Genomic DNA, 11441 nt, shown 5'->3' with positions numbered 1-11441 from the left:
TCCTGTCTTCGTGACTTAAACGAAACCAGGGCGCCACGCTGTGTGAAAATTTTATTCGAATATAGAATGAAATATATTGAGATGTTCTATTTAATTGTACACTATAGGTTTGATAAATTCGTGTAAATAAATTATTAATAATTACATGTGTATTACAGTACCAGTCATTGAGAGAGGAAATATTGATACAGTTTAACTTAATTGTAAAGATGAAATTACATGTAACGCAGAAATTTAATAACTTCCATCACTAAATATTTTTCTTATGTAGTGATGCCCTCCCTTCTAACAAATGAGAAACGAACAAGAAGAGAGAGAGAGACACACAGAATTTAATCTAAATATATATTTTTTATAAAGTTTTTTTTCACATATTTCTAAATTAATTAACGACTGAAATGTATCACTGGTTCAAACAATACATCGTCATACAAGCACTTTGTGACGGTGGGGAGGAAAGGGGTACGGAAGTATAAATCACTAATTATTTTAAGTGTGCTTGAAATAATTTGCCTTCAAAGTCCGCTTGTTTTTGTTCAAACGACTAATCATTTCTCTAGAAAAAATATCGGGGGGAAACTGTACTATAATTTATCAGACCTTATACGTAATTGTAATAGAATAGAGGGTGTTTGGAGTGGTTTATTTTTATTTATTATCAGCAATGTTTCAATTATCAACCAAGAATGATAATAAAAAAACACATATTGATATTCATCATGGGATTGTGTTGGGGAAATATGTAGTTGAGTAAAAGACAAAAGCAACCACATTGCTAAACATAATGTTATTTTTTGCCGCAATGCAAGATGAAATATTTGTACAGAAAGTACATGCAACCTTATCGATGCAAGTGTCCCTGTGAAATACTGAGTCCTGTTTCCTATATTTAGTGGATGTCAATCAAGGAAAACACAAGCCTTAACTATTTTCCCAGTTTTGCGATATTAACGACAATCAAGTCACAAATTGCTTTAGTTGCACCTATTACATTATGATGAGAAACAGCCATAAATTTCGAACTTATCATGAACACATGACGAAGAGAATCCTCACCTCCCACTAAATCTATCATCGACCGATCGAAACTTAATCATCGTGTACATTGTCTTTCCTCCTGTTAATTACCCGCCAACAACACGGGTAAAAAAGGGGACGGGTTTGAGATGCGCGCGTTCTTATAAAAACCAATCGTCTTGAACGTATGCCGATTACGTTTCACTCCATCACAATATCTGATTGTCAAGAGGGCCAGCAACGCAAAGAGACGACAATTGTTTTATATTTCTATGAGAAGTAGACAATCTGTATGGTATTTAACGGACAGGACGTAATAACAACGACATAATTTTCTTCTTGTTGATCGGTCATCGAAAGAAAATCGAAAGAGGTGCATATATTACAGATTTGTCTTTTTTTGTCCATTCCAAAGCTTCTTTGTGATAGTTAGGATTTTACGTGTATTTAATCAACTGCTGTACTCATTAGAGGTCTCTTTCCCGCGCTTTCGAGAGGGTTGTTTGTATTGGAAGAAGAAACTCAAAAGAAAGAGGGTGATGGAATTAAACAAAGACTGGTTCCTTATGTCAGTGGCAGTGATTTTAATTTCTTTTATTGCAATACAAGGTATGTTAAAATATATTTTCTTAGTGGAGTGCATTAACATAAACAAATATGTCAGGAATTTCCAAATATCAATTTGATTGTTGCCTCGATTTACTTCAACTTTTATTGTGATTTTCTAATGACATAAAATAGAAATGGGGAAAAAACAGATTAACGAAACTGAACAAAATTGCACAGGTCTCTCTATCTATGTACCGGTAAGTGCTTGGATCTGTATAAGTTTATTTGTTTGGTTGTTGTTGTTTTTTTATCAAAATAAAAACTTTTGAAAGTTATTATTCTAATTTTCCGCAAACATGGAGATTTATGAAATCAAATTTTAGTGAATATATATATTAAATTTTATGAATATATTATTACATACTTAGTAATACATACAGGTTTTTTGCATATGCGATATGGCTGACGTCACAATAGCCGTATCAACCCTGTAGGGCTGATATCCGTATCAGCCCTGCAAATCCATATCAGCCCTGCAGGGCTGATACGGCTATTGTGACGTCAATATCACACCCTTAGTAAATTAAACCACAATAACAGTACTTGTGATCATACACAATTTTTGGTGGGTTCATATTCTCTTATTTTAACTTTTTGAAAATAAGGTTAATCTTATTTTACAAATACATGTAATACTATAGAATATTTTTAAATTACGGATCAAGTGCATTGAAATAGAAGTAGAGACAAACCCAAATCGTATGAGACATTAGACTATGTACATGTATGTAAGAAGTCCATGCATGATTATTTACTTATTTTCTTCTCAACTAAATGTGTTCTGTATTTTATTACTAAGTATGTAATAAATATAATAAAACATACCCTTTTCCACATCACATTCAGCCCTTTGGGCCTTCGGCCCTCTGGCTGATATTGGTGTCTCGGGCTGATACAGGATGTGATATGGAAAAGGGTATATATTATTCTCTATATATATTTTTTTTAATTTAAAAAGTCATGAAAAGGTGACGTTATATTTAATGGGTATCTCGTAATCATATGTCCCTATTAAATGTAGGTTTTAGTACAGTTTCTGATTACAGTATAGTTTATATTAATAGTCTGCACAAAAAGGCGATAATTGCATTTTTTATTCGGGTACTTTTTGTCTAGATAGCGCTAAATTATTGGTCCTCAGGTCACATATCTCTTCCCTGTTATTGAAATTCACGAGAAAACGACTGCATATAACGCATATCAGATAGCCTGTTAGCAGAATAAGTAGGTTCACTGGACTAAACGGATCAAGGTGACAACAGATCAAATGTGATCCGTGGAAAAATAGTATGGTTCGATTCGGTAAATATAAGATATCGACTTTGTCAATAGTTTGCAAATATCAACACGGGGCAATGGGAATACGTTAAACACTGCAGAAATACCTTGATATATGACTGCATTAATACCTTATTACAATTAGATAATAATTGATATCAATTTTTTAATCATACATGCTTTCTTGATTATAAAGCCATTACGAGGTCTTTTGGATCCTTTATGTTTAAATTTACATAAAAGTAAAATACTATTCTGAAAATACAAATGTGTTAAATTATTTCCATAGAGATATATAAATTTACTTTTGTTCCATTTATGGCATCTATGACACCCTAATCCCACGTCTGATGTTTTGGAGGACCGCGTTTGCTCTGCTCCAAATTTTTGTATTGTTTGATGGACTTTTGAGAGTGAATACTGTTCATTATCTCCATATATTTCATGCAAATGTACAGTAGTACTTGTGGGTAGACCCTGCACTCCTAAAAAATCAACACAGTTTGTTCGAGATTTCTTCACAAGTTACATTTAATATTATGTACATCATAGGGAAAAACGGGGCAGGGGGAAGCAAAATTATCGTTCCATACAAAAACATTTTACACCATTTGCTATTTTAAGTTGGAAACAGTCACATACATATACACAACTAGTAAACTTTTTTGATAGGAAAATGCCACGTAACGCATACTGCACTTATAATGCGAAAAAAGAAACAGAAAATGCCTTAGCTTGAAATATATAAATAGTTAAAACCCTTTTTTGTAAATAACGTTGAACCCATGGCCATAAAATACATGCTTTAATTAAAAATATTTGATTTTATTATAACAAGAAATAAAAAAAAAACATTTCAATAATTGTATTATTATTTCTGTTTCATTTCTGTCAAATGAAAAGCTCTATAATTTTTACCAACACGTTTTCTTCTAAGAACAAGTTGTAAACTTAAAAATGAACTGAAAGAGATTTGAAATACGAAGAAGGCAGGTTAAAATCGAAAATTTCTCAAGATTTTAAAAATTATAGGAATGATATTTAAAACTGCAAATAGAAATCTGCACTGTTGTATACTGGGGGCCATCACGGTGGCATCGAAACCGTGTTCGATCCAAGCATAAATCTTCCGAAAACAATATTTAAAGGCAAACTGTATATTCACTGTATAAATACATGTACTTTATATACAAAATTCATTTTAGTGTACATAGTGTTAACGTAAAATCAAATAGAGCAAGTTGCATGCGTATATATTTGGTATTACTTGTTTCTACAGCTAGGGTTTTTATTTACAAAAAAAAAAAAATTCTGCAGATAGATCGGGGAGACCTTCTTCCATTACATGTATATACATGTATAGGATCTTCCATGATTTTTAGTTGAATGTGAATTTTATCCGAGTTGTATGTTTTTATCCCCTCACCAAGGCTCGAGGATAAAAAAACCCCCATAAAACTCGTTGGATAAAATTCATATCCAACGACAAATCATGGGAGATTCTTTTTATCCCATGTTTTATATATCATTATCAATGTTTTATGCTGTTTTTATATAAGACTCCGCTTTGTTTTACTTTATCACTCTAATGCAAAACCATTGTGATGTCACAACTGTGAGACATCAAACAGTATCCAAACGAGTCATATCCACGAGAAAAAGGAGATAAACATGGGATAAATAATGATAACCTCTGCTAGAATTAACACGCAGTTTTATATTATAAATATCCTATGTATGAGGTAGATTCTTAGATATATCGTCTTCACAGAAGCACATTAAAACATACACTGTATCGTCTGGAAATGTCTCCGGCTAAATGATTCTGATAATTGTAATACTAACAATTTCTTCAATGTTTAAAAAGTGACCAGAACTTGACTCTTTTAAAGGGATGCTAGTAAAAAAGCATTCCTTTCTCAGAGTTATCATTCCGCTAATACCCCCGTCAACGTCTTGAATGTAGTATGGAAAGCGGAAGCACGGTAATATTTTTCAAATGTTTAACATGACCCACAGGGAGATACATGATAACACCTTTACATTTCTATATATGTATACCAATGTTGCAAGTTGTTTTTCTTAGAAAACTACACTATGTTGATATTTATCGGCAATCCGTTTTAAATTTTCCATCTTCGTTACATCCTGCCGAGAAATAATCCCATGTAAGATATAGTGAAAAAGCGATATCTGTTTCTAATTATAATTAATAAATGTTCATTTAGGATTTAATGCAAGGATATAGAAGTTTTACATTTATAGTTTATGATAGAATAAGTAAAAGTAAGTATTGACGAGAATCTTGCCATTTAGACGTTGACAGAGGTAAACATGTACATGTAGTAGCAAAGCGTAATACGCCCTCTGGTGAGAGATTGAAGAAAACCATAGTGAGATCTAAAGTTATCTATCTTATGAGAGGGCCAGTGAACCCGAAGTTGGCATCTTTATCTTTTTTTTCAAATTCTGCGATAATTCATTTCTTTCTGTTAAAAATATATTTTGGTTTAGGGGCCTTGTTTATTTCTGAGTCCCTGAAATTTGTAAAATTACGAAATCATTAAATGGAGAGGTATTTTAAAGACCTAAAGAATAAGAGAAAAACAAATTTTTAAAGTATCGGTGATTTTTAGATATTTAATTAACATGACTATTATTTTGAAAAGACATTTTGAATAAGGACATTTGTAGGTACTCATCATGCCCTAGATTTAGCATACATAAAAAACACATATTCTGTATTCTAAAGATAGCCTATTATTAATCCCATTTTCAGCAGACCTAATATTAAGTTCACTTTGTGTCGATAATGGGTATATATATTGGTCACGTTGCGTTACATTCGGCCAATGAGGGAAATAAGGACAAAGTAAATAATGATTCCTTATTACAGCTAACGAATTGTCCATGAAACCTCCAGATAATATTAACCATAGTAATTAAAATACGTATCGCAATAGCAATAAATAAGATCCTTGCTGTCCTATCATTTATATATTATGGTGAATAAAAAGTAGGTAAAAAATAATAAGACGGAATTCGTCCATGTATAACTAAATTCTGGGAGTGATTTCATGTTATTGACAAAATGTGCATGATGCTTGCGTCTGGAGAAGCCTATTTTCCGGTCTCTTTGTCTATAATACTAATAAGACCCTTTCCCCATACACAGTGGCGGATTTAAGTGGGGTGCCCCCTGTTCTCCCCCTTAAATTTTCAAAGTTTTCGCTTTAATCATAGACTAAGCTAGAAAATGTCAAAGTGTCTACCCCATAGACCTCATTTTTACCCTATAAAATCTCTAGTATCCAGGAGCTTCCGGGGACTTCGCCACCAGGGCCCTGCCCTGCATCTACTGGGCCCCAAGGTGGCCCTCAGATCCCTGACCTTTTCTATGCGCTCCCTCTAACTTCAATTCCTGGATCTGCACCTGATATAATTTTTGGGATTTCGCGTTTTGATTTTTGGTCAGAGAATTTAATATGGGTTTTTTCTTGATTTATAACTGTAAACTACTCCCTGAAGCACAGCTAAGTTTGAATGATTTTGAGCTCTTTGCTTGCTCCAAGCTAAAGATGCACTGTATCCGAAATCCTCTGTTCGTCCAAAGACTTTTTTAAAATCTCTTGATGAAGCTAATTGAGAAATCGACGGCCTTTTATTCTTATGTGACAAATGCGTGAATTCTCATGAACTTTAGTTTCTTAGGAATGATTTATTAAGAAATAAAAACCTGTAGTTTTTACAATTTAAACCGGATAATGTGCAATCCAATAGATTGATTTACAGGATGTGTGATTCTGTGCTCTTGATCGAGATTACGAGCTGCGAAACACCGCTTTAATTCTCTCTCTCTGTAATCAGTCTTGATTGACATCCCATTTAGCATTCGGGAATGACTCTGGTTTCCAGATTTATCGCCCTCGTACATAATAGGGACCAAATATCTGGTACAACGTAAGTCCATCCATAGCTTTTGATAAACCTAATGAATGTAACATTTCGCACAAAAAGTGTTCGATTTTCTACTTTTTTGAATGGAGGTATCAAAATTAATTTCTTTTGTTCCGACACCCTGGCACTCCAAGCACACTAAATAAATCATAAATATTGACAAATTAGCTGGGTTATAGTTAAAGATTTCGGTTTAGGTGTTGTTTGAGACAATAAATTAAGAGGGGAAAAGCTCATCGTGTTCCAGACCTGTCGGTAATCATATTTCCGATATCTCTTTGAACATGATCTGTATTTTGAAAAAAAGATTAACATTGAAAAGTGACAATTTGAGAGTCATAAATTAACAATTCATAGACACAAATATGTCTTGGGAACATGACGATCTCTATTTTTATCTCAGTTTGGTTCGATAGAGTTTCTCTCCCTTTCTTCTCCTAGACGTCATCTATGACATAGAAATGTATTTAATACAGAACTACAAATATGTACCCTTGATTTTAGAAATATACGTTCAATTAAAATCCTCAGCAACTTCAGGTCTAGTAACCTTGTAGTGCATACACTGTGTTGTATAATCTATCTCCAACAGTTTAACTCCACAGTTTTTAAAACTGTTCACTTTGGTTATTTAGAACATCCGATGTTGGGTTACTAAAGAAATACATTGTTAATTAGAAGTTCCTTCTTTCTTTTGCTGAACTGAAATTAAAAGACCATGAAATTTTTTCATGCTTCTTGGAATGAATTGTACAAGTATGTAGTTTTTATCAATTTTGTGACATCAACACCTTTTTTTTTCTTTTAAAGCATTGAAATTTTGTACATTGATTATATACACTTTAAAATCTGAATGTTCTATTTTGGAAAAGGATATCACTCATTTTTCAGTTGTTGAACTTTGTCTATTTTCTTGACCTCGTTGGTATTGACTTCAAAATATTAATTTAATCAGTCACTTGTGAACAACCGTAAAAAATATGTAAAGGAAAATGACGCACAGGGCCAAGAAGATGCCTTTCTCTGAGATTTTTTAAATTCGTAGAAAATTTTAAATTTTTTTCATTATTATATCATCTAAGCTTATTATAAAAAGAATCCTTTTTAAAAATGAATGGCTTATTGACTGACAATTTGTTTTATATAACCTCAAGACCATAAACTGAGAACAGACTTAAGTCAAAATTTTGAATTTAAATAGCTTTTTATTTATAATACATGGATAATAAAAATTTTGCAGGTTTGTGAAAAAGAAATTTATACATATGGTAAAATTTTGCTTCGTTATCAAAATTATTTAAAAAAGCTATACTGATTTGAAAATTTGACTTAAGTCTGTTTTCAGTTTATGGTTTTGGGGCCTAGGTCTAATATAGTCATGAAATTTAAGGGGAGGGGGTTCGGATAATCCTATCGTCTTGTAATGTGATGTTATTTTTAAACATATCTTTGTTGATATTTGAAATTTAATAAAATTATCAAAGATCCGTCTTACATGTATACTTTCACTGTAATGTTTAATTAAAAATCAATGAGTGATGTCTCTCTTCGGTATATATGGTATATATTTTACTAACTGGGCACATTTAAAATGTTCATCCTTCTGAGAACTGTTCAACATAAGAAAGCATTGAATTCGACTTCAAGCGTTTAAAATAAATCAGTAAAGGGGAACAGTATCCCACTTCACAAGATTTTTTACGGGAAAAACATCCGAGGAACTGACGAAAATAACCCCTCAGTAATGGATAGCGAGGGTAGACACATTTATTAACAGATACAATGATTATCCCTCGATTTCTCGTGGCAAATGTGCCTGATTAATTCTTGCTAAGCTATCCGTTGTATCGTGTTTCCTCTATTCCAAAAGAGCATGCCATTTTATACTCTGTACGTATTTCACTGAGGAGTTTAGTCATATTATGGCAAATATTAATAAACCGAATGTATAAAAATACGTAGGCAAGTTTTGACTGAATGACCACATCTTCATAGTGATTGTATGAATAAAGTTTAACTGAATTTTACCTATATGTCATTTCTATAAAAAAACTTATACTTCAAATTATAAACATGTTTGAAATGATTAATAGGATAAGATAAAATGTATCGCACAGGGGAAATGGATTGCCTCTGGTTTGAATTTAGAAATGAACTTTTAAACGGTAAATTGGTTCATTTTTGAGGCTGAAAGGCTTTTTTTAAATTTCACTTAGATTAACACTGAATATCACAACTCACTTTCGTACATGATTAAGCAAAAGTATTACTTAGAATTAAGATAAATATATGTATATTTATGCCTACATGAATAAAGTAATATCTTTACTATATTTTAAACTTAAATATTACAGGTTCGTATGGATTTTCAATATCGGAGGATAGAGAAATTCAAAGAGATGCAGACGACACTTTGTTAAACTTGATCCAAGGAATATACAATAAAAATCTTCATAACCCCGATAAGGATTCTCAGAAAAGGGGCCAAGGTTGGGCAATCTCGTACGGTAAAAGAGCTTCACCTGGGTGGTCCATAGCGTACGGCAAGCGAAATCCAATGGAGGACCTTCAAGAGTATTCTAATTCGAGGCCAAATTATATAATCACAAAACGTGCAACTCCTTTTGCAATGACAAGAATGAATTCCTGGAATCCAACTCCAAACAAACGCCAACAAGGTTGGCATATTGCATACGGAAAGCGATTTGTCACCCCTCTCTATCGACGGTAGATGAATCCCCGAGTGATATATCATCATTGTGAACACTAAATTTCGCACTCATTTCATCAAAAGAAAAAACTCAAGTTGCTCCAAAGAAATTAATTACACCTACTTCATAGAGTGTTTAGATACTTTTGAAACGTGTTCATCCATTAACCTGCATATAGAATTTCAAATCTCGTCAGTCGATTTTCACTAATTCCTTGATTATAAGAATGGGGATGAATGAATAAGCAATATCAAAGTGACTTTAAAATATTTTTTTTATTTTCGGATTATCAATCACTGGTTGTCGAGTCTACTGAAAAGATTTGTGTACCTGTGATTTTATGCATGTCTTATTCGCATCAATCAATCTAGAAATCTTGCAAAGCTCATTCACCAAACAAACTTGGTAAGATAATATTACTTTCATTGTTCATCTGAATATTTCATGAAGCAAGTCTGGTTGAAATAAATTTTCAGTACACGTACCGTCCAAATGGGATGTGATTAAGAATTTTATTAATTTATTTGTAAGCACTTATAACACAGTTGTGAATTGTATTTTACTTAAAAATCGATTAAGATAAACTGATGCACAGTGGAAATCAAATAAAGGTTAAGAAAGCCTCAATTATACTTTTATTGACTACATCTCTTAAAATCGTGTGACTGGGGAATGTGACGAGCGAAGTAACATTTAATGTTCTGAAAATAAGACAGCTAATAAAAAAAAATCTTCAAGTGATCTTCATGGATTTCCTCTAAATTACTGTATGGCAAACAGTTTTTGAATAAGGCTACGAAACATTTTAAATTCATTGATATCGTTGATGGAGAATTTAACTGAATGTATTTTAATCATTTATATATGCATAACTGTTATCCATAAAGAAATATGGATATTTTATTTTTTATTTAAATAAAAAACTCGAATTTCGCTCAATGTCCCTCCACATTCTAGCCGCTGATCTGTAGCTCACTGTTCTGAAAATGGAATAGATGACCAGAGAGCTACTGTGCCACCCATAGAAATAAAACTATATTTTATTTCGCACGAAAAGTTGCGGTCATTTTTGGATTAATTTCTATAAATTCTTCTCCCAACTGTACAAAAGAACGATTTCAAACTATTCCTTTGACCCTATCAACTCTCATTTTTTTTATATCTTCACGAAGCGCATGGACAAATTACCTTGCCGTTCAAAACATAGGCAAAGTTTTCGGTGGTTTCAATTTCAGACCCAGGAAGGCAATTTAAAACGATTATAAGGAATGTTTTATCGTGGAAATAGTACAAGAATAATTGGAACACACTATTTCTCAGTGGTAATATTTTGAGATGGCACTGTAGCTTTCCGATCTGTCAATATATTTTTTCGGAGAGGTACAGTTCTGCAGCTATCCATATTCTATATCGTATAATTATCGTTCAATTCATTCACTTACCTTTTTTAAAGGAGGACCGACCCTGTGATAAAATAAGAAAGGTAAAACTTTTCAAGTACAAAGTCCTTATTATCTGAGTGTGACAATGGAGAGCTGTCAATTCAATCAGACATATAATGAAAATTTGAGCTTCTGTTAGTTTTTGCCTATTTTTTTTTATCATTTGACATTAGACATTTAGTTCAATCTGTTTTTAAACCAGAAGAAAATAATGTTTGCCGTGGATATTTATCATGTGCCGTGTGTAGAGTTTTTCTAAGTCTAAAACTATTTTTTTCCAGTAAAAATTATTTTTAGTTCTAATCGCCTTAAAAAGGGTTCTGAACACGTATCACTTTATTTATAAATATAAAGATTGGTATTTAAAAAAATACCCATTAACTTATAGCGAGGCGCTGCGAAGCCCAGTTCGCGAAGACATCTTGTC

General features: G+C 32.5%; 1 protein-coding gene across 1 annotated transcript; it reads left to right on the top strand.

Annotated features, from left to right (window-relative positions):
* Positions 1-1159: 1159 nt before the first annotated feature.
* On the top strand, positions 1160-10111 carry LOC134237304 (uncharacterized). Its single transcript, XM_062719402.1, has 2 exons — positions 1160-1626; positions 9216-10111. Exons 1-2 carry the CDS (start codon positions 1557-1559, stop codon positions 9590-9592), a joined length of 447 nt encoding a protein of 148 aa, XP_062575386.1. The 5' UTR covers positions 1160-1556; the 3' UTR covers positions 9593-10111.
* The last annotated feature ends 1330 nt before the right edge of the window (positions 10112-11441 follow it).

This window comes from Saccostrea cucullata, unplaced genomic scaffold, assembly GCF_032062105.1.
Source record: "Saccostrea cucullata isolate Sc308-1 unplaced genomic scaffold, CSIRO_AGI_Scuc_v1 ctg1351, whole genome shotgun sequence".
NCBI classification, from domain to species: Eukaryota; Metazoa; Mollusca; class Bivalvia; order Ostreida; family Ostreidae; genus Saccostrea; species Saccostrea cuccullata.
Note: the sequence above shows the minus strand (reverse complement) of the source record. Positions and strands in the feature narration are given on the sequence as shown.

What these genes read in the sequence shown, in the direction of transcription:
- LOC134237304 (XM_062719402.1), top strand. Translation starts at nt 1,557, where the DNA reads ATGGAATTAAACAAAGACTGGTTCCTTATGTCAGTGGCAGTGATTTTA. An exon ending in TTCTTTTATTGCAATACAAG is followed by an intron (nt 1,627 to 9,215) that starts GTATGTTAAAAT and finishes TAAATATTACAG; the next exon opens with GTTCGTATGGATTTTCAATA.